Source organism: Puccinia triticina, chromosome 2A, assembly GCF_026914185.1.
Source record: "Puccinia triticina chromosome 2A, complete sequence".
NCBI classification, from domain to species: domain Eukaryota; kingdom Fungi; phylum Basidiomycota; class Pucciniomycetes; order Pucciniales; family Pucciniaceae; genus Puccinia; species Puccinia triticina.
The window spans coordinates 1,124,628-1,147,265 of NC_070559.1; the positions used below are offsets into that span (position 1 = coordinate 1,124,628).

General features: G+C 44.9%; 5 protein-coding genes across 5 annotated transcripts; 1 reads left to right on the top strand and 4 right to left on the bottom strand.

The window, feature by feature from the left end:
* Positions 1-7,690: 7,690 nt before the first annotated feature.
* PtA15_2A121 (uncharacterized protein) lies at positions 7,691-9,087 on the bottom strand (the record flags this gene model as incomplete). The annotated part of the gene is made up of 6 exons (XM_053166110.1): positions 7,691-7,833; positions 7,961-8,219; positions 8,331-8,593; positions 8,712-8,798; positions 8,873-8,925; positions 8,993-9,087. 6 exons carry the CDS (start codon positions 9,085-9,087, stop codon positions 7,691-7,693), a joined length of 900 nt encoding a protein of 299 aa, XP_053017364.1.
* Positions 9,088-10,575: 1,488 nt separating this feature from the next.
* Positions 10,576-12,439, bottom strand: PtA15_2A122 (uncharacterized protein; the record flags this gene model as incomplete). Its single annotated transcript, XM_053166111.1, has 2 exons — positions 10,576-10,977; positions 11,069-12,439. 2 exons carry the CDS (start codon positions 12,437-12,439, stop codon positions 10,576-10,578), a joined length of 1,773 nt encoding a protein of 590 aa, XP_053017365.1.
* A 70-nt stretch (positions 12,440-12,509) lies between these two features.
* PtA15_2A123 (uncharacterized protein) lies at positions 12,510-12,875 on the bottom strand (the record flags this gene model as incomplete). Its single annotated transcript, XM_053166112.1, has 3 exons — positions 12,510-12,534; positions 12,601-12,629; positions 12,708-12,875. The coding sequence occupies 3 exons, from the start codon at positions 12,873-12,875 to the stop codon at positions 12,510-12,512; spliced, it is 222 nt and encodes a 73-aa protein (XP_053017366.1).
* Positions 12,876-13,813: 938 nt separating this feature from the next.
* PtA15_2A124 (uncharacterized protein) lies at positions 13,814-17,275 on the bottom strand (the record flags this gene model as incomplete). Its single annotated transcript, XM_053166113.1, has 4 exons — positions 13,814-14,499; positions 14,905-14,921; positions 14,985-15,225; positions 16,711-17,275. 4 exons carry the CDS (start codon positions 17,273-17,275, stop codon positions 13,814-13,816), a joined length of 1,509 nt encoding a protein of 502 aa, XP_053017367.1.
* Positions 17,276-19,400: 2,125 nt separating this feature from the next.
* Positions 19,401-22,278, top strand: PtA15_2A125 (uncharacterized protein; the record flags this gene model as incomplete). The annotated part of the gene is given in 7 exon segments (XM_053166114.1): positions 19,401-19,557; positions 19,634-19,999; positions 20,068-20,348; positions 20,407-20,683; positions 20,747-20,800; positions 20,870-21,784; positions 21,803-22,278. 7 exon segments carry the CDS (start codon positions 19,401-19,403, stop codon positions 22,276-22,278), a joined length of 2,526 nt encoding a protein of 841 aa, XP_053017368.1.
* Positions 22,279-22,638: the final 360 nt, after the last annotated feature.

Sequence of the window (22,638 nt, forward strand, 5' to 3'; positions counted from 1 at the left end):
TAACTGGGTTGCACTTCACCAATTTAAAATGGGTTGATCTCAACCAATCAAATATAAGCCCAAGGGCTTGGATTTACATTTTGTCAGTTGAGATCAACCAAGTTTAACTTGGTTGAGTGCATCCCAGTTGAACTGGGATAGCCTCAACCCAGTCAATTTTGCTGGCAGTGGGGGCAGCCAAGGCCCCAAAAAATCTGGGAGATATGTAGAAAGAAAGTCTATGATGTTGTTTTTTCCCTCAAAACATTATTACCCAGTGGCAAATGGTGTGTCTAGAAAGGATTGAAGAATGGCATTTTTCTAATTCTCTACTGCTGGAGGGTTGAAATATCACACCAGTCCCTCCTGTAGAGGATCCCTGCGGGAGAACACCCCCTCAAAAAGAGGGACTTTGTGAGAATTCAAACTAAATTTGAATGACTTGACCCAGTCCTCCTGAAAGCGGATCAAATACCAACAAGCATCCTAAAACTTCACTGTCTCTTCTTCTGATTGGTGATAGTTCAGCTTGCCACTTGAAATTTAATAACTTGTGCAGCCGTTTCCTTTTGTCCATTTGGTGATAATTTCTTCAATCATGAATGGCCTTCTTGGTTGTTGCAGGATCATTTATCTGAGCAGCAGGAGTTGTCTAGAGATGGCCCCTGGTACCCGTTGGCAGGTACCTACCAACTAAAGCAGGTAGCTGCACATGGATTGCGGGTACTGGCAACATGTTTTTTTGGCTATCTAGCAGCAATAATCTTCATAACAAGCAACATGTGGTACACTTTTAATTTGTTTTTGCAAAATTAATTTCATTTAATGGAGTGCCAAAAGTTCAAGTTTTTGTTCATTTAGGCCTTGAATTTGCAGCCAAAGTTTTGTAAAATTCAATTTTGAACAACCCTAATACCAGAACAAATGTTAATATTACATCAGCAGTATGGGTACTGTTGATTTTTGGACTTGAGATGCACAGATACAAAAAACAGATGAGCTTTACAAGGAGGCTCAAGGATGGGTGGTGAGGATAAGAGTCTCACCAGATGTAGCTCACGGGTGGGGTAGAAAAGAACCAATGGGACTTGATTTTATGTAAAAGGATACTAAATATAGAATAAGTACATATACTAGAGTATAAGGCGGCTGCGCCGCCGCACCTCCAGGGTCACTGTGTTAAGCCCACCTGCCCCGCATGCCACCAAGGCCCAAACACCTGTTGCCAACATAAACCAAGTGACTAACCTCATATTTACAAATAAGGCTGCTGTTATAATTTGGAGGTCAAATTTTCAGCTTCTCCTTTCCCAGTGCTTGCAGATGTGTAAATCAAATGAGAAAAATGAAATTGGAAAGATCAAAATGAAAGAAGATAACAATCATACTTCTCTTGATTAATTCAGCTTTTTGACAGGAGCTTGCTTTGATGAACTTCAGTATCATACACGTGCTCTCATTGAAGGCTTTATTAATCTCCCTCATTCTCACAAGTTCAGTTTCACTTCAAAAAAGAGGTATCTGGTCAGGCGCAAAATTCCTCTTTTGTGTTCCCTCACTCAAGAAATTGTTCAAATGGGAGGGATTAAAGTTGAATTAAAAGTCAATTGGTAGAAAGATAATTTAAGAGGCTGGCAATAAAACAGAGCAGTGAAAATCCCCAATCATTTGTAGCAGCCCTTTAGCTCTTCAGGCAGGGAGACTCAAAAGAAAAGTAGTAACTATCCAACACCCCTTCTCACATGACCATAGTATTTTGCTTAGCAAAATTCAATCATTTGCATTTGCCCCTTAGTAGCCTGCTAAACCCAAGGAAACAAGCTCTTCTCACTTCGCCGTTGCTCTTGTCATCACTTGTGAACGGGGGTGGGGGCAAGGAGGGCTGCGGGGTGGGTGTGTTGGCTGGCGGCTGGGGCGAAGAGTTCCGTTGGCACTTTGATGTCAAGGGTTGGACCTCGCAGCCAGGGCCCAAAATGTTCAGCTTGGCCCATACGGTCATCTGGGAAAGACAGCCACTCAACCAGTTTGTTATTGTGGGCTTTTGATGTCCATTCACCTGGAAATTTAGTCAAAACCTTCTCGAGAATCAGATCCGAGCCGGCTCGTCTCAGACCTGTCCAGCCACTGTCCAATCTCCAGATTGGGACATAGATTTTTCAAGGCCACTGATGGTTCGCCACCGTTGCCTCCTTGGTACAGAGTTAGAAATTGGTGTGGTTAATGAAAATTGTGCTCCTTGTTGGTCGGTGGCGCAAGGAGGCATGGGAAAAAGTCAATGAAACGATTCATCATAACTTTACAAGTTCAAGCGTATGAGCTCATCTTTTGTGAGCAAGGTGCCCGGTTGAGTCAAAGCGGGGCTCCAGGGCCTTCATGGGCAGCGAAGTGGAGATTGCGCAGCCTTGAGAGGCAAGCCTATTGGCAAGGCCTTAGATCCGGTTGTAAGGGAAACAACCAAATTTTTGCGCCAGGGAGGAAGTAGAGAGGCTGGGGAGAACACAATGGAGACTTCCAATGCCTACATACCGGGCTCCCCAATCAGAAACCCTTGTTTCTGGTACAAGAAACCTTTTACCGTTTGGTCGACCGTCGAGAGGGTTAATTGTTGGAACTGCAGGTTTCAAGAGGAATTACATGACATAAGCTGCAAATAAATGAGACGCAAACACCTTAATGAGGGGGGAAGAACACATACTGAGACAGGTTCCAAGCTTCAAAGATGAAACTTGTACAAAAATGGTTGAGGCCTCCGAACCAAGCATGAGGAAAGAATGAGCAGCGGGGGAAAACATACATATAAGCTGCCCCCCTCTCAAGAATTCAATCCCACAGCTCGGATCCCCTGTTGCAATTGCACAGGTTGAACCAAGCTTGTCCTTGCCCCCTCCACCATTGCACTTGCATAGGTTTGAGGGTGAAAAAAATAACCTTTGAGTCCAATATTGCGCTGCCTCTGGCTGGACCTCCTTGCATCAACCCCCTCCATCAATTTCATTTGAAGTTGACCCAAGGCAAGAAAGTTCCCCTGCTGCACTTGCGCAGGTTGAACAACACCAAAAAATCTGAATTAAAAAACCTTGAGGGCAAGCCCAGGTGTCAATTTTTGCCCCCCTCTGTCCCCTTGCATTTGCAACAGGCCCAAGGGGGTGAAGCCAGCCACTTTTCATCCATGTTTCATGAATTGGGAGGCCAGTCCAAGGCATTTATGTTTGGGGACTTAAAACAAAACTTTTCACGGCAAACCAGTCAAACATACTCTTGCCTGAAAAATAAGGGATTTTGGGAGATTTTCAGAAAGGGACAGGGGAAACCCTTGATCCCAATTTCCACAAAAGTGTGGATTTAATATACTTAGTTGATAAAGCCATGGCTGTGATAAGATGAATATTAATAGAAATGAATCAAAGTTTCTGGAACTCTGAGAGGAGATTTCAAAGGGCACTAAAACTTTCCCCAACAAAGAGCGCACACACAGGAGCGTAATCAGTAATAATGGAAAGAAACAGTCTATTCTAATCAGGGAACAAGGTCTACAAAATCAGTAAGAAAATTACATGACCCATTGACCAAGAATAAAAAACAGAAAAGTGTGAGGGGGCTCATGAGTGTATAGAGATGGCCTCTTGCACCCGGGTACCCACGGCGGGTGCGGGTACCCGCCTGAAATTTCACAAATTCTCAACACCCGCACCCGCACCCGGCACCCGCCGGCGTGTGCTTGGCAGGTATACCGGGTACCCGCTCTGATATACTCACTGCTGGTGAGAAATCTCTCCCGGTCAGCAATGCATACACTCTCTGACCAGGGGGGGTTTCCCACAGTCAGCAAGCTCATCGATGACCGGGAGGGAGTCCTCCCAGCCATCTAGTAGATCAATGACCGGGAAGGAATCCTCCCGGTCATCAATATACTCGCTGACCCGGGGGTTCCTCCCGGAGTCCCGGGGGTGTAGTACCTCCTTGACCGGAGGGATCCCTCTGGTTGAAGAGCTGCACAAGCTTTTTGACCTGAGGGAATCCTCCGGTGTAAGACTCAAAAGAGGTTGTGAAACCCTTTTGCTGAATGGAGAAAGGGATGATGGAGGTGCAAACTCTGCCCTTCTATACTATCAGATAACAATACCCACCAACCTAAGCTTGGCAAGTTTTAATCAAGTGATAGGTCTGGCCTAGTTCCAGATGAAGTTGTTCGATGAAAGGTATGTGAGATTTGAGAAGGTTTATGATGATGGAAAGGGTGAAGGTTGACTCGATGTTTCCAGTGGGGGTTGAACACAGGTCCTTGAGAGAGTGATATAAAAAGTTGAGAAGAGTGTCTGGACTGAGAAGGGTATATGTCTTAGTCAGAGGGACTGGGTAACTTGTGACAGGTGTGTGATATGCAACCAGGAGATATGAGAGTATGAGAATATGAGAGTGAGCTCAGTAGTTATTTGCAAATATAAGGGTTGTAGTGATGTGTGGTGGTGATGGTAAGTGTGAAGGTGGTATGTAAATAACTGGGGAGTACTGAGCTGAGGGAAAAACAGCTGGGGGAGAGAGCTCCTTATATAGACAAATGTGAGGGATTTTAGCTACAAGGGGGACCCTGGATGAGGGATTTTAGCTGGTGGGCTGCAAACAAGTGGTGTCAGAAGATACTAAATACAGGCAAAAAGTGGGGTGAGAAATGAAAGATGATATCATACTAATGCAAGGAGCGCATAAACGAAGCGGGGAAAGGTCAAATACAGCGGGACCTCATGCAAGGGGTGCATGAATGGTGTCAGACTAATGCAAGGAGTGCAGAAATGGGGTCAGAAGACTGCATGTAGCTGCCAGGGGTGCGTAAACGAAGCGGGGACATGTCAAATACAGAAGAAATGGGGATGGTCCCCTGCATATGCAGTGGAGATAAGAGGGATAGAAAAGAGTATGTGTTTGGCTGTATGTGTATACCTGGGAAAGGTTACTTGAGGGGCGTGGCAGGCCATGTCCATGAGGGTGCAAGAGGGTGTAACTTCCAATCCAGCGGGGTTCCAGTGACACTTCCAGTGGTGAATAGGGGTAAAATTGGCCGTAGAATTCATTTCTGAGGTCCATTTTAGAGATGGCCATTGGCACCCGCTGGCGCGTACCCGCCACTCTTTAGCAGGTAGCTATCTGCCCCTACAGGCAACCATGGCGGGTGCAAAGCTACATGCTTGACTTTTTTACCAAAATTCAACGCCCCAAGCCTGCTTGCTGGCACTTACCAGGGCATAAAGGACCTGCTGAAGAGTGGCGGGTACCCGCCAGCGGGTGCCAATGGCCATCTCTAGTCCATTTGGTGGTATATTGAGGCCTAGGGTGAGTAAATATATGTATGAGAAAAAACTTTTGATTTTCACTTTTCCATCTACCACACCGGTCAAGGAGGTGTACACACCTCTGGGCGGAGGGATCGCTCCGCTTGAGTTGGTATGTACACCTCCCACCTCTTCAAATGGAGAGATCCCTCCCATCCATCTGGCCCACCAAGATGGGAGGGTACCTGTTTTTTTCCTGCCCAAAAACTGAACACTCGCACCCGCACCCGGCACCCGCCAGCAGGTGCTGAGCGGGTGTTCCGGGTACCTGCTGGCGGGTGCCGGGTACCCGCAAACGGGTACCCAAGTGCCATCTCTACAGCTAATTAGCTATAGCAGTCAGCTAATTGGCTGTAATTTAGCTGTAATTTAGCTGTAATTTAGTGTTAGCGGAGCTTAGCGGAGTTTAGCGGAGTTTAGCGGAGTTTAGCGGAGTTTAGCGGTTTGATATTACAGCTAAAGCTATCAGACTGAAAGCTTGAAAACTATCAGCTACATTTAATTTTTAGCCAAGCTAATGTAATTTAGCGTACTATGTGTGGTGTTGTGTCAAACCATGAATGTGCAGTTTATGAAATGTATGTGCTAGCTATGTAAATGAGAGCCCATGCTAAGGCTCAAAACAGCACTGCCACACTACAGCGCTTTCAGGTCAAAAAAAAGGCAAAAGGCCTGTAGCCTCCTGTAGCGCAGTGTAGATGGCACTTTCTTATGGCCTGTACACTTAGTGTTACAGCCATTCCAAAAATGCTTGACTGAAGGAAGTTTCCTGGAAATTACTATTGGAATTTCCCACTTGTGTGCATCCCACAAACAGGTTGGACAGATGGATATCCATCCCTGCAACCTCAGTTGCTTACAGGACCTCAATTTAAAGCCATTTGGTAGCAAAGAAAAATTAAGGCCACTGGAGGGAATAATTACCAGAACTAGGTCCAGCTAGGGCTGGACCCCATGGGGTCCCAAGAGCCTCTGTCCCTGCTGTGGTGATAACCGTTGGGAATACCCATGGAGAAAAACCAAGTTTTATGATCCCATGCAAATACCCATGGATAACGGGTTGGGCACATGGGTAAGTATGGTTATTTTTCGCGGAGGGTACCCACCAAAATTCCCACTTGTTGTGAGGTATACCCATGGGGACCTGGTCTCTATGAAAAAAATGCCCAGTAAGACCAAGTGATTTACTTCATATGGGATTGTATTTTTTTTAATTTGCACTCTTTCAGATGTGTCTTCATCCATGAAATATCCAAGGAAGCCATCTCAGGCTATTTCTATTTGAAAAAATACCTGTTGGTCCCCACAAGATTGCCTGATTGTCCCAAATTTTATACCCAAGAATACCCAACAGGCCGTATTTTTAGAATAAAAATCTTCCAGCACTGGGCCCATTGGGTTGGGTAGCCTTGTACACATACCCATTAGCCATGTCCCTGTGGTCCAGACCTAGGTCCAGCACATTTACACCCAGGTGTGTTCATCTGCAAGGACTCTGGGGTGAAAATTGGTCAAGTATTTCAATCCTGAAACCAAAATAAAGAAATAAATCAGGAATTCCCTGATCAAGATCACCTGATTGAAATATAGGCACCGCATACATAAATGATGCAGTCATGAGTATCCAAATGTCTGAACTTGGCACTGTATTTCAAATAAGGTTGGAAAATCCCATGGGACTTTCCCACAGAGAATGCTTCTAGGGAATCCAACACTAAATTGTGCAACTGCCATCAGTTGACATGTGCAAACTCAAAGGCAGAAAGTGGTGTTTAGCTGAACCTTTGTCATGAGTTACTTCAAAAAAGCTTCAATTCACAGTCACTGTGTGTGATGCACAAAGAAACATTGTAATTTGTATTTACTTTGTTGGAGTTTGAATGGCCATTATTTGGGAGCATCTTGCATGTCAACTGACAGCAGCTTTGCCTGACTTTTTCCCGTACTTCAAGCTTCTCCAGAAAGGCTGTAGCACAAAGCTGATAGAGTTGTACTACACTAGTACTACACCAAATTGTAGTAGAATTCTGCTGCACTACGCTAGTGTTGTTATTGGCATTGGAACAGGCACAGTACACCTGGGAAAAATGATTTTTTGGGACCATATTCAAATATTGTTCACTTGCATTTTCCAAACCAATGGGTTTTTGCTTAGTGAGGAGAAGATACTAGTCAGAAAGTTGTATATTGTGTATTCTAGACTGCTAGTTATACTTTAGCAATGTTTACTTTTGAAGTTGGGCCATCTTGACAAAAATCCATTTTTCTTCTTGGTACGACAGAGGGGACGAATCACATATTTACAATATTCCGAGCAATGTTCAATGTTGAAAAAGGAGCAAGAAAGCTATATACATAGTTTGAGTTGTGGTACCTTGAATTGATCAAGGTAAAGGTAATTCAACTACTAACAACTCGGGCTTGTGTTTACTGGCATAATTTACCACAGTTGGCGCCTTGTCCTTAGCTGAATTCTTCACACCATCAGCGTTTGAGATAACGCAAGAGGTCCCGCAATAGACTGCTTCTGCTCATTTGGTAGTTTAATCAATTCAGTTTGGAAAATACATTTTATTAAGGAAAAGTCGGTCAGTTCAAGAGCATTTGGCGGTATCCGGATGGGAAAAGAATGACGAATTATATGCTTTGCCTACCACTTTCAATCCCAACACGGTTGCAAATTACGCAGGAGCGGTTTTCCAATTCCCAGAAGGGAGTGCAACGCATCTCCCAATGCTTCAACTGTTCGGTCGTCTCGGCTGAACTCTTACCGATTTCGGTCCAGTTCGGGTCCGGTTGGGGACCCAGGTCGAGCCAAGCCATACAGCATAATAATAACTCTGCGTTGTTCTTGGTCGCAAATGAACTTAACTCGTATGCTTCGAATGGGGCTTCGAATCTGTCGGGACTCAACTATTGGCTCCCAAGAAAAAGAAGAAGCAGAAACATTAGTTCTCTCATGACTCAAATCTTGTGCGTTATTTTAGAGCGTTCCTTGAAGAGAAGCGCAAAAAAGTACTCAACATCCATGCAGATTCCAATGCAACAATTAACTGGCTTGCCTCGCTGGCCATCGACTCGCGCAATGTTCAAATCCATCATCGAAAAGCCTGCACCTGGTCTAGCCCAGAGTGGATCGACGGGAGGATAAAGTTGAGTCTTGTGGTAAACCTTGATCAACTCGCCTTCATTGGAAACAATCCCCATAGCATTATAAATCTGTTTCACGTCCGGTTCTTGGATTTTTTGTGGAAAGCCGATCATCACATGGCAGTTTAACTGTTTGGCTGATGAGGTGCAGGAAATTGAGTTGTGTCATGGTTGGTTTTCAGCTTCGTTGTGATGACCCAGAAAATCATTTCGAGTAAATTGTGCAGCTAATCCAAAAGGAGAACAGAAACTTACCGGTCTTTTTCGCCCAAGTTATGGTAATACCATCAACCTCAGACTCGATGTAGGGCTCAATGTCATCAAAGGATCGAAAATTATAACCTATTGATTAATGAAACACATTGATCAGAATCATTCGGGCTATAATACCAAGTATATTCAGTCGCATGCCTCACCCGTGAAGGCCATCTCAGGAAGAATAAGCAAATCGATATCATTGGGCTTGATCCTACAATCGAATTAGATCTTTTAATGATGACTTTTGCCTCAGAAGAGAAGAAACAACAATCACACACGAAGAGATAAAGCTGTCGGCTCGGTGGATGGATTGTTCCGGTTGCTTGAAGACAGGCTCAAGCTGAAGAAGTGCTATCTTCGTTGTGCGGACCATTATGTTCGCAAAGATGAGTAAGTCTGATCGGCTTGCAGAAGTTATGGAAAAGGCCAAATCAAGAAATGATAATCAGGTTGGGGGCTGGTATTTGAATGGACCGGTAGGTGTTTATTTGGGATGGTGCGTTGATTGATAATGAGTATGGGCGAACGCAAGATATTTATGTGCACATCCACAAGTCACCTCGCGGCCTCGCCCGGTCTTGAGAGGGAAACTGGGAGTTGCGAAGCTAGTCGGACTAAGTCGGGCCACCCAGGGCCACCCTACCACCTGGTAGATCCACACGTGGAAGAATATGAGAGTATATCCAAGTTTGTTCGATCGGCGCCCATCGGCGCGCCTCAAGATTCAAACCAGAGGCAAGCCAATCACGAGCATGGTGGAGTCTGGGGTGCTGCACCGCGTTTGGGAGATCAATTGATATACCAATTGCGCGTGTTTCGGCGCCACATAAAGCTCGGCATCATTTAAGGTATGTATCTCGACCGGCTTGTCGGCCAAGTTCTACATTGTTACAGGCTCTTGGGAACCACCAAAAAACTAGGATAAAACCAACTATAGCAGTCGTGAATGAGTCATTTTAGCCTACTCCAGAGCTATAATGACAGGGCCCTTGACTCTGGTCGCGTTTTCCGACCGGCACTTGATCTATGCAATCAAATTCGAAATATTGTACCACCGCGCGACGTGGGCCGGATCACAGCAACCACACATGGTTTGGGCTGTACGCTTGAACGTGATGGGAGAGGATGGGAGCTTGTTAACTTTGCATAGTGTCGTTTTCAATTTATATTGCCTTCAACCAAAGATATCAACTTTCCAGGATGAGGTGTGTTGTCTTCCTGCACAATAGATCAAGGAAACATGTTTCAATCTCCACCAGTTTTTCGCCTCAGGTGTTCATTTTACATCTTGAGTTCAACTTCGTCATTAAATTCAGTCAAGGGCGGCTGTATGTTTTGAAATACCATTTGTTTAGGCTGTATGGGTGACGGGTTTGTTTGGACGTGTTTATATACTTATGGGTATAATGGGTTCGCAAAATGATTCATCTGGTCTCTGTTTGTCTGGCAACCGATGCCAATGTATTTTGTTCAAAGACAAGCTGAAAATAAGAGAGGAGCAACCGTTGATAATGATCTCTCTCCGGTAATTCTGATGGATGAAGGGGAAGATGCTGGTCATAACTAAGTTGGTTGAACATGAAATTGGTATGGAAGGGAAAACGACACGCTAATTGTTTTTCCCCAATACACGGATTCAAGCATGAGAAAAATGACCCAAAGGCAAATGGTTTCAAGTGCGTGCGTCTGACAAACGCATGACAACATTCTACGAATGTCTCTGAAGGAAGGACTGCAAGGTGCTTTATCAGCCAGGAATCTGCATGGTGAGAGAATCAAGAGAGGTGGAAGGGACGGGGGGCGGAGAAAGAAACCCAACGCTTTGAAATGAAATCCCGAGGAGAGGAAAAAAAAACTGAAATTATTTCTTCGGCTTTTTACGCGGCTGTAGAACATTGACTTGGGTCCTTTTTTGCTGATTGGAAGAAGGGCCCGATGACTTGGGACCATTTGAACCACTCTCGGTAGGATTGACGTGGTTCATGAGAGAATTATCAACAAGGATAACCGAATAACAATCTTCAAAGTGGGAGGAGGAGGATTGGGGCCTTTCTTCTACCGGCTTGTCGTGCTTATCAGCGTTAGGTTCGCAGCCACCATTGACCTTGTCTTGTTTGAGGTTGGTTCCTTTTTCTTCAAGTTTCCTCTTCTTTTTTAGATTGTCTTCTAAAACTGCCGAATTTATACTCGATTTTACATCGTCTATCCAACCCGTATATGCAGTCGTCAAATTTTCTAGCGTCCCATAATCTTTGTTGTGAATCTGTTTTGAACGAGAAATACAAAAAAACCATCAGTGATTATTCTCTCGTCTCTGAAACTTCGTAAGCTGAGATAGCAATCAAAATATTTACTTTGGACCATAGTGAAACCCAGACGTTGCGAGGAACTCCAACGATTTTCTTTTGGGCTTCGTCAGAATCAGTCAATTTAACAGGTTTTATACCATTATCCAAGTTGGATGAAACACTCTGGCTATCTGCTTGATGAGAGGCAATGTCTGCTGATGCGTTCTTAGTTGGTTGGGTGTGGACGGATGAAGGAGGGCCCGAGGTAGGAATTGGATTTGATCGAGTTAGAGCAACGACGAAAAACGCACTAACACGACCGTCGCAACATTCTTGACGACCACCCATCCGATCCCAAAATTCATCAGGCGAGACTTGATTGATTTTCGTACGTTCGCGATTCCGATCACTTTCCAAAGCAGCCGAAGACCGTTCAACAATCGCATCGTCCCAGTCACCTGGCTCGCCCGAAGGAGTCGTTGAACAATCTCCAATCGAGTGCAGGAATCTCGCTTTCGGATCATCGTTGAATGCCGGGATTAAGTCTGATAATAAGTAGCCTCGCGGTCGGTCGGCACCAGGATGGATGTTTGAGGTCTGCGAATGATGATTGGTTGGCGCAAAAGGCGAGGCGATTTTATGATACGGATGTCCATAATTCCATAATGCTTTACATTCAGATGAAAGTGGCAAGACTTCAAGGGACTCTTCATGATCAAATCCAGGTAGGATGTAAAAACATTCCAAGGGGTTCTTAGAGGTGGTAAGTTGATGATATCCAATCGTAAGTTGAGATAAGATTTTATGCCACCATTTGACTAATTGCTGATCATCCAGTATTCGTTTCCCTGCCGGCCGTTTGTAGGGAAGAGCCGTGACAGAGTCTTGGGTGGAGTCGTTTTTTGAAGCAAATTTAGCACCGTCCCCATTTCCATTTGGGCCGTTTTCGGCACTTGCCGGAAACAAATATTGGCCTTCTCTAGCAGCGCGAGCGAAGATGTGAATCCTAAGACTATGGATCGATTTTGGCATATGTTGAAGGAAATGAGTCAGAAAGGCGATCGTAAGTTGGCCAGCAGGCGCAGGTAGAGGAGCAAGTCCGGTTGTGTCGATCTTCGAAATGTAGAGAAGTTGGACGGAAGTAGTTGGGATTGTGTAGAGAGACGCCTCAAGTGCGAAGACAGGGACGATGACTTGCGGTGGGGGGGATGTTGGGCTAGGCGTGCGGTAATCTTCGAATTTTTCGGCCAGCATGATCAGATAGTCTGTCCTCGTGATCGAGATCCTTGGGTCGAGCGCATGTGGAAAAAGAGTATACGTCCGAAAGGGTTTGGTACACAGCGTCATAAGTTCGAACGTGCGTGGGCTGGCCTTCTCCGTCGGTACCGATTGAAGGGCCCGGTACAGCGATTGGTGAAGGGAAGGGCGTGAGGCCATTGGACGAGCAGTCGACAGTTTTCGGACACAGCTGAACTCCAGACGCAAGCGCAACCTTCTAAAATCTCGGCTATCTGAATGCGACGAGTGTCTCTCTGAGTTTATCGAATCAAAGACAATGAGTCCCGAGAAGCTTCAATAACGCGCATTGGACAGCTTACAAGAATCCTAGAATTACCACCGCACTATCCTTAAGAGCGAAAACCGATGGTCAGTTATAGACTGTGACAGGTCAAATCAAAAGGATGGTACATTTTATGAGACTTACACTGCACGCCGGGACAACGAATCTAAACTGTGCTTTATTTCCTTGTTTCTTTGACGGAAATTGTTTACCTTTGATTGATGAGTCCTGATAGCGATGTGGTGAAACATCACCTACCGTGGGAGGTGGCACAGTCGCCCAGTATCCAATTTGCTCGCGGCGCGTGCGCATCTTTCAACCGCGTCATGTTGTCTAACCCTCTTTTAAAAAACCATGGCTTGCTTTGGATGGCAAAGTGCAGGTCTTATCCCAGCAGCCTTATCCACAAAGCTTGCAGCTTCCTCCGTTTTTTTGCATCTTTGTTGCCTCCTCCCCCCCTCCGGAAAGTCTTTTTTACCCACCGAACACCCATGGACTACTTCCCTCGTGTAGCTTGCGGAATGTTATGATTGTGAAGGGTCGCATGCAACATTTTCTAAATCTTGCTTTTTGCAAGCCCCTGTGACAAACTGCGGATTGGTGGTCCTGAACATTATCGCATCAGCTTCTCATGGTGCGTCGGTCGGCTAACTTAACCACCTGACTGGTCCCTATAAACCTTCCCCGAAGCATACATCGCGCGCGAGCGAGAAGCCTCCTTGAAGGGTGAAATGCGGGTATTTCTACAGCATGCCGAACATGCGAGAGATGGCCGACATATCTCCGCTTCCGGTCCTCAAGTTCGCAACTCACCCACTCACCCTTTCATTTATAAGACCCTTACAAAAAGACTTACACAAAAATAAAGGGTCATACAACCCACTGAATTATTTCTCACTAACCACACATCCACTCATCGTTTCGGTCCTGTTGAAACAAGCTCTCAACAACTTTGCTTCGGTCCTTTCGAAACAACCCAATGCCACTCGTTGAGTAAGTTTCTGCATATTGGTGCCCGATTTCTCCATCAGGACTTTTTTCCAGTTTTTTTTTTCTTGTTCAGGTTCGTTTGGCCTCACGTGTATGATTTGATGTTATAGATTTAATTCTTATGTATAGCTTAATCTAACATGTGAAATGTAATAAATCAGATAATACATGTGAACATCTTTGAGAAGATACAGCTGATTGCAAGATGGGAAGAAAGTGAGAGGTTGTTCAACAAGAAAACACAATGATTATGCCTTTTACTATGCAGCTTCATCTGGCCCATTGTCCGCGTTCTCGACATTTTCTTGACCTGACCCATTTTCCCCGTTGTCAACATCTTCGCGACGTTCTTCGATTTCATTTTCTTCACCCTCTTCGATTTCATTTTCTCGATCCTCAGCTCCCTCTGGTTCGACTTCGTTCTCCTGAAAAGTCAAGTTTTCCAAGGCATCGTCAATGCCCCCAAGATTTTCTCTTGTAAGTCGATCCTTAATGGAACCAATCGACTCAAACCAAGTGTGATTGGCCTTTGTGTGCCGGGTGCGAGTCTTAATCCAGAGTGTTTCAACGTCCGGCATCCAGGAGACCATTAGCTTCTCGTGTTTGTGCAAATGCGACTTGAGTTCTGCATGAAGCACGCGCAATTTTGCCTTCATTGGAAAAGTCGGCAGTATTGCGGCAAAGCGATTGTTCAAATCAAGTGGTTCTTCGTACTCGGATTCAATCGAGGCAAGAGTTGACATTACCAAGTTCCAATAATCGGTAGCCCAGCTAATCATTCGGTCGAGTTCTTGAGTGAGCAGGGCAATTTCTTCTTCTACTCGATCAAGGAACAAGACTGACTTGATCCCCTTTCTGACAAGAGGATCAAGAGCCCATGGGGCTCGAGCATGGTAAAAGTGGCCGTCAGTCCAGAGGGGGTCGTCCAAGTCCATGGCGAGAAACTCTGAGAACGAAAGGTCCTGATTCTCGGGAAGTAACAGGTCCGGCGGACGAAACGCAGTGAGATATTGCCTTCGACGCTGGTTGAAGTTCTTGATTGCCTTTTCCACAGGACCTTTGCGACGTTTGATAGCCGCTAGAATCTTTTCCTTCAAACGAGTACCCGCAATGTTTCCAGGCTGGGCCGTCAGGAGAGGCTGCCTCTCAGCTCGAACTTCGATTGCCTGAGCATAAAGCTCCGATTTAGCCTTCCACAATAAAGTCAACATTCCTATTTCGCTCGTTCGATCTGCACAAAGCTTGTTGTAATCCTTGCCGAGTGAGAGAGCTAGTTTGCGCTGGGCTTCCTCTCGCTTCGCTATACCATCCAGGACTTCGTCAAGTTCGGCTAAAGTGGCTGGCAATTCACCATGTAGAAGGCGATGCCTGTAAAAATGTCAAGAATGTCAGACAATCTAAATTGGAACCAATATAATCTGATTCACTTACTTTAACGAGCTTATAACCTCTTCATTCTCAAAAAACTCGGCCAAAAGCTTTTTTGAAGCTTCTTCGATGTCTTCCTGCTCGAGCCCCACACGCACCTGATCTTCCCACTGCAAACGGAAAAATAAAATGGTGTAACATCCATTGCCGATCGGATTTTGCATCTGAAGTAATTCAGTCAACACTTCCTTCTCGGTATCGCGGCGGGCAAGTGCCTGATTGAACTTGCGCAAAAGCCACGCAGCTTATGTTCCAAGAATCAGTCAAATATTCAACAAGTTAGTTGGAAAGAAACTTGAAAGACTCACCTAGTTCGGCAATACTCTGCTGATTGCGGTATTTGCACTTATGGTCAAGTGTTCCCAGTCGATTGTTCCTTGACGCGTACCTCAGGGGACCAACCTGTGGTGAAAGAGACGACCAAAGCCGCTCATTTGACTCGCCATCTGATAATCCCCACCCCTTTTGATATCGGGGGTTGTATTTGAGCTGGCACGGCCATTCGTGAACGTAAGCGTGGAAAACAGAGGTTCCAAATGAAAGTCGTTTGCGCAATTCTGGGAAGATGTGAAGCTATCCCTCAGAAGGAGAAGAAAGTATGAGAATAGAATTGAGATGGGAAAAAAATCTAAATAAATAAAAAAGAATTACTTACCAAGTTCATGTACTTATCTAATGAACACCCAAGATCATATAATACACCTACGGGTCTCTCGGGACCGATGTTGTCCAACAACCGTTTGATTATAGCCAATGGAAGAGCACGATTCTCGCCGGTCCCATGGATGTTTGCTAGATACACCACCGAGTCGTGACGACAGCAAGAGCCCATGAGTCCGGTGTCGTCACAAGATTTCCAGGTGGTTTCATTTCGGTTATCGTTCCCCGCTTTGTGGCTATCTGCACATTTGTCGGACTAAGTCACAAAAATGATCAGGCTAGAAAATCAAAAGTTAAAATAAAAAATATCTAGACCTACTTTTTTGCGCACTTTGTGTACCCTTTCTTGGGTGGCGATGTAAGTTTTGACACCTTCCAGATCGCTTGGCTGAACAAACATGTCGGGGGTAATCAGGGGAACTGCATTTCTTGCAGCCAGTTTTTGATGTCGATGTTGAAAGTTACCGTCGACCGAAATAATCAACTTGTTGTTTACGGATTCAATTCAATCAATGCCTGTATTTGAGCTGGGTCCAAAGCAAGCCGGACATGTCCCCGAGGCCAATTTCTGAGTATTCGTGAGATTCAAAGTTTTTTGTATAACGTCGACGTTCATATCGAGTAGTTTCCGGTAAACCAAGATTGAAGAGGATAGGCATTGCGTGAGATCTCTCCCCTGTGTTCTAATAATCAGCTCTTATGTTTTTACACCGTCAAGACATCTAATTTACTCACTGCTGTATTATTTTTATTCCAGAGCACTTGGGATCGCTCTTCGCTGAAGATCCTTTGAGTTTCAGTGAAAGGCTGCATGCGGACGTTCGAGTGCTGCCAAGAATAGTAGTGGTAGGTCAGGAAGCGCATTGAGAACCCTGTCGTTGGATTTACTGGAGAGCTGGCGAGAAATCCAGTTGCAAGTAGCTGCACTGAACGCGGCATGCAGGGGCAAAAAGCATACTTCATCCGTTGCTGTCCTGAAAGAATTGAAGAGACAAGACATTGAAAAAGAGTTTATTTACTTGAGCTTCAATAAAATTATTAGCAAACAGAATTGATATGAACTACTGACCTGTATTATCGACAAGATCAACAAACTGGTTGAATCGCGGAGTGTCATCGTTGCACTTGCAGAATTTGGAGGTAAACGAATCAAAAGAGCAAGTCGCCGTCCAGTTCCGGGTTTTTTCTTTGAGCCACAGGTATGATGAGAACAACTTTGACATGCATTGATCCCAGTGATTGACTCGAGAATGATGAAAATTGTTTCGGTCGTGTTCGCGGATCGCAGCAGTGATTGTAGGATCAAGACGGAGGCCTCCAAATGGTTTGGGGACGGTGCTGGGAGCGATCACATCCCACGGTATTGAATCCCAAACGGAATTGAGGTCAGGAGAAGCCATGAAATCCCCAGAAGGCCCTTCGAGCTGAGAATCATCCTGCTCGACATCGCCGTACGGCCTGAAATTGGCGAGATTTGTCGATTTTGGCAAGATGGCTGGTGGTCGAAAATTCCCGGTTTTCAACGATTCAATTGTTTGGCGGGATAGAAGGTCGCGATCCTTGTGTCGAAGCCTTTTCTTCCTCTCCCGAACCGTTTCGTGTTTGAAGGGATTTAACTTGGCGATCCGCACCATCTTGAGTTGAAAGATCCTAATGTTCTTATTGGTGGTTTTGCTTCGGAAATGCAGTAAAATAAGCTCGAGCCAAATATGTAAATCTATGTAAATGTATACATGCAAACTATATAATTGGATATGTAGTGCATAGGCCATATTCAGCACACCGGTGATTCAGTACCGGTGCAAATGAGCAGATCAATTCACAATGTCAGGTGTTTGAGTACCACGCCAAGGACATCCAGTCAGAAAGAGGCAAAATCAGATGTGCTCTTTCATATTCTGAAATAAAAATTCTGGCATGGATCATTTATTGGATTTTTTGAAGCATTAAAGTGCTGGTGGAGCTGATAGTTAATGGCAGGAAAAAGAGTGCAGAGTATGTACAGTTTGTTAAAGTTAATATTTACGGGTGATCAGTAATAAGATGCAGAGTACAATTTCAAGTTTGATAATTGTGATTATGAAATTAATATCACAAGAGTTGTTTCTTTTTTGGAAGTTATTTCAACTCAAGCAGAAAAAAGTACTCATGACTGCTGAAGAGTACTATGTAGCCAGTTGGAGTACATGAAATCCATTTGTAAAAAATAATAATAATAAGCTTCTTTGGAGTATCATGAGGGCAGGCATGATTTGGTTTTTAATCATGTAAAGATGTTGCATGTATTCCAATTAGCTGGTGGCCATTGGTGGTGTGCTCAGATTTCAAAGACTTGGTTTTCATCAATGACCACTAGCTAGTTGGAATGCATGCAACATCCTTACATGGTTACAAAACACTTAATGTGCCCTCATCCTTTGTTGTTGTTTTTTGGAGCTCAGGGTTTTTTTTTCAAAATATGTTTCACATATCTCAATGTGCTGTTGAGCCTTGGTTCATATTATATGTGTTCAGATTACACAAAAGTATTTTTCATCAATGGCCACTACTCTTACCAATTGACATGCAGCATCCATGATGGTTACAAAACATTGATTTTTTTCCCTCATGCTTTATGAAGAATTGTAAAGTCTTGTTTTTGTCAGAGTATATCTGATTCTGTCCAACTGGCTAATGTTCATGCTCCACAGTCAAATATACCATATCAGCCAAAGTCATTCAAATGTGACCACTTCCAATTAAGATAAAGTCTGGAAATATTACTTCAGATTCCAGTTTCACCAACTTTAAATTATATTCTCTATCACAATCATCCTCAATCAAACACTTGAACTCACCATAACTACAGTCTACGCCTGAATGGCTTTTCCTGCCAGTAACTGTTAGCCTCATTCAAACTTTCAATCCACCAGAAATATTTTACTATTATTTTTTCCCCAAAATTTACCCAAGAATATGAAATAGAAAATATGAAATTCTCTCCTATCAACTGTAATGCCTTGTCTTGGTTCCCAAACTCCTACAATTTACTTCCACAGCAAGATGTACCCTGCCTACTATCCACAGTACCAGAACTTCAAGCCTTCATAATCTTGATTCCATAATTGATAAATGAAATTTTGTTTCAGAATATGAAAAAAACACATAGAATTTTCCCTCCTCTCAGCTGGAAGTCCTTAGTGTGGCACCCATACCTTAGTGTGGCACCCATACTCCTTCAATATAATTCCATTTCAAAACATATCCTACCAAATATCCACCACGCCATCACTTCAATCCTTGATAACAATTAATCCACAATTGGAGGACTTCCCGCCAATCTGGAAACCCAGATTTTCCCAGATTTTGCAGGGAAATCTAGGCAGATCTAGGATTTGGGAACATTGAGCCCAGATTTCCCCGCAAAATCTGGAAAAATCTGGGTTCCCAGACTGACGGGAAGTCCTCCATTGTTTCCTTGGATTTCATTTTAGAAATTAAACCTTTTATGTTCTTATTCAATCTTTAGAAATTAAACATTTTATGCTCTTATTCAATCCAGGTTTTAATCGAATTCATGTTGAGGAGCCCAAAAAGGGGTTACACTGGAATATACACGTAACACTTGTACGTGTATGTAACACTGTTCATTTATTTTCTAACCCTTACCTCTTCAGTTTTCATCAGCTCCATCGCACCATCCTCATTTTTAGGCGGTTTAATTGCTTATCTCCACGCTGATACCTCCGCCCACTCGACCATACATCTGATACATCTGATATGGATACGTTCTCATTCAACTCCGGTTTCCATGGTTCTCACGACGGCAGTGTATCCGACCAAGCCGATATTCCAGTTCCAACGGTATTTCAAGGCCAACAACACGCCCTAGGACAGCCAACCAACTCTGATAATCACAGACTAATATCCGAAACAGGTTTGTCCAAAGTCGTATCGGTCTAGTATTAATATCTTGAGGTTTCAGATTCTCAAATATTCTAATCCCTTTGCAGCCTCCGACGAAAGCCTTCATGGAACGATGGCTGATACTGAAGACCCAAAAGAAGCGCGTCCGGGTCCAGACAAATCTAAACTTACAGCTACTCAGATGGCACACTTTCTAACGTTAGATCCCTCAAGCCTTCGTGCATCTGCGGCTTCCTACGCCACTCGGAAACGTATGACCGATGAGATGAAGGAGGAACTCGAAGAAATGTATTACGAGTTCCAGTGTGAAGTTGCCCGGCTAGCTATCCAAAATCGAGTCGGATCTCATCTCTACTTCGATCACTTGGGTCAGACTCGAAAGGTCAGAGGTGGCACATCCTGGAATAACTTCCAGAAATATGATCCTGAGGCACAGAAGCTATTTGATGAATGTCAGTAACCAATTTCACCTCTCTTATGTACGGAGAAAACTGAATTCTTTCGTGTTCGGATTTTCTAGTTGGTTGCGAGCAGGGTCGTTCAGAGGTATCTGCTCTATGGGCCACCAAATCCTTGCCGCAAAAGCTTCGCTATCGAGACATGGATTATTTGAAAACCTTGCGTGAGGTATCAACTGGATCAGCAAGCTCTAATGCTCCCCATCTCAAAACTGTACTACACGCCCCTCTAGATCAAGAGAATGATCAGGTACGTTTGAATGGACGAATCCAAGTTTCCAAGGTCTTGTTACAGAAAACTGCCTTGTTGGTTTCGGAGTGGGTAAAAAAGACCCAAAGTGATGTAAGTTCATTCAATCTGGAAGATTTGTAACCACATTCTGACAGTCACTTCTCTGCAGTTGGACTCTTTTGCATTCTTCCACCAAGTCAAGGGTTTCGTGGTCATTGCTTCGTGCCATCCAAAGAGCCCGATTTTTCATAAATTTGGATCTCCGGTCGGCAATCGGTTTCTAAGGATGTTGGCTCAACAACGAGAGACGGACGCGGCCGCTGAGTTTCATACCTGGACGGCGGCCCAAGCCATTCAAGTTAGTAAAGGTTGTGCCAGTGGGGCAGGTGTTCCACCAACAGGCCATACCAAGATTTTTGATGATGTTTCTGAAAAGTTCCGAGTTGGTAAGCACCATCATTTTCTTTTTTTACTTGCACCTTTCTCACTTGTATTGAATGGGCTTGCAGGTAAACATAACAAAAATATTTCGGCTATCCGTCACAAGCTCAAGGATTTGATCTGTGAGTATATTTGACCGATCACTTATCATCTCCCTCAGATCCAACTGAAATATGATTTTCTATCTACAGATATTGCTAGTGGTCGTAAGATTCGCACTTCATGGCCCGGTGAAGACACAGATTATGACTTAAGACGCCTGAAGATTTCACTCAAAATCAACCACAACGAATGGAGCATTGTTCCAGAAGATTTGAAACAGCCATTGGTGAAATTAAGTTCGGGGCAGGCAATGGGAACCTTGGCTTGGTTGGGATTGAACAAGATTCACTTAACCTACCATCCTGACTGGGAGGATATACCGCCCCGCCCCCGCCGAAAGAATAAAAAGAGGAAGGACGTTGGCGAAGGCAACAATGATACGGAACATACTGCCCACAATCATGATCATCCACCTCAAGGCAAGCACCCTTGCGTCCGTGACAGTTCCCCAGCAATTGACGCTCCTGCGACTGATCTGAGAAACGGTCTGGCCGATCTGACAAATTGTCCTTCTGCTCCGTCTAACGCTCCCGCTCCCGCTGCGACTGCTCCGTCTGATTCTCCAGCTCCTGCTGCTCCGTCTAGTGGCCCCGCTGCGTCTGACGATCCCGCTGCTCCGTCTGACGCTCCCGCTCCCACTGCTCCGTCTGAAGCTCCTGCTCCCGCTGCTCCGTCTGACGCTCCCGCTCCCGCTGCTCCGATTAACAATCCCGCTGCTCCATCTGATGCTCCCGCTCCCGCTGCTCCGTTTAACGATCCCGCTGCTCCGTTTAATGATCCCGCTGCTCCGTCTGACGCTCCCGCTCCCGCTGCTTGGTCTAATGATCCCGCTGCTCCGTCTGATGCTCCCGCTCCCGCTGCTCGGTCTAATGATCCTGCTGCTCCTTCTGACACACCCGCTGCTCCGACCAACGTTCAAAACGGTTGCCCAGCTGCTTCCACTAACCGTGCTGCTGTTAATGATCCCGCTGCTCCGTCTGACACACCTGCTGCTCCGACCAACGGTTGAAGCAGTTGTCTAGCTGCTTCCACTAACCGTGCTGATGTTAATGATCCCGCTGCGCCGCCTGAAACTCCCGCTGCTCCGACCAACAGTCAAAATGGCCGTCCAGCTGCTTCCACTAACCGTGCTGCTGCTGCCACTAACGGTTCTGCGGCTCAAAAGAAGCGTGTACGACCAATCAAAAAACTCCCCAAGAGCAAGTCAACCACCCCATCTGCACTGCAGGCTACTGTAGACCCTGCTCCGTATAACAATCCCGCCGCTCCATCTATCAATCCCGCTGCTCCGTCTATCAATCCCGCTGCTCCGTCTATTAATCCCTCTGCTCCGTCTATCAATCCCGCTGCTCCGTCTATCAATCCCGCTGCTCCGTCTGACGCCACCACTCCCGCTACCGCTGGTGACAATGTGGTCCCTCCTCTTCAACTTGTTGGCCTTGAAGCAGCCATTGACCCTCTCCTTGAAACATACAGCCTGAGTGATCTTAACTTCTGAGCGCTGCACATGCTGGTCCTGTTATTCTCTATTGCCTTTTTTTTGACTGTTGTCTACTTGCTTGATCTCTGGTTATTTTTTTGTTTGAGCCCCTCATTTATTTGCCCGGTGGCTCTGGAAATGCTTTGATCTCCTCTCTAATCTCTCGCGTAAAACTACTTGAATGTTTTTGTCCTTGTCTTTTTGATTAACTATACACGTCCATCAGTACATAAAAATTGATGAAATCTACTGCATTTGATTAATTTTGACTAAAAGGCAGTCGCTGTGACAAGTTTGAGCTTTTCAATCATCTTAGTCCAACAATGTAGAGATCACAAAGCCTTTCGGAGTTACCTTTCATGTTGAGAATTGAAACAA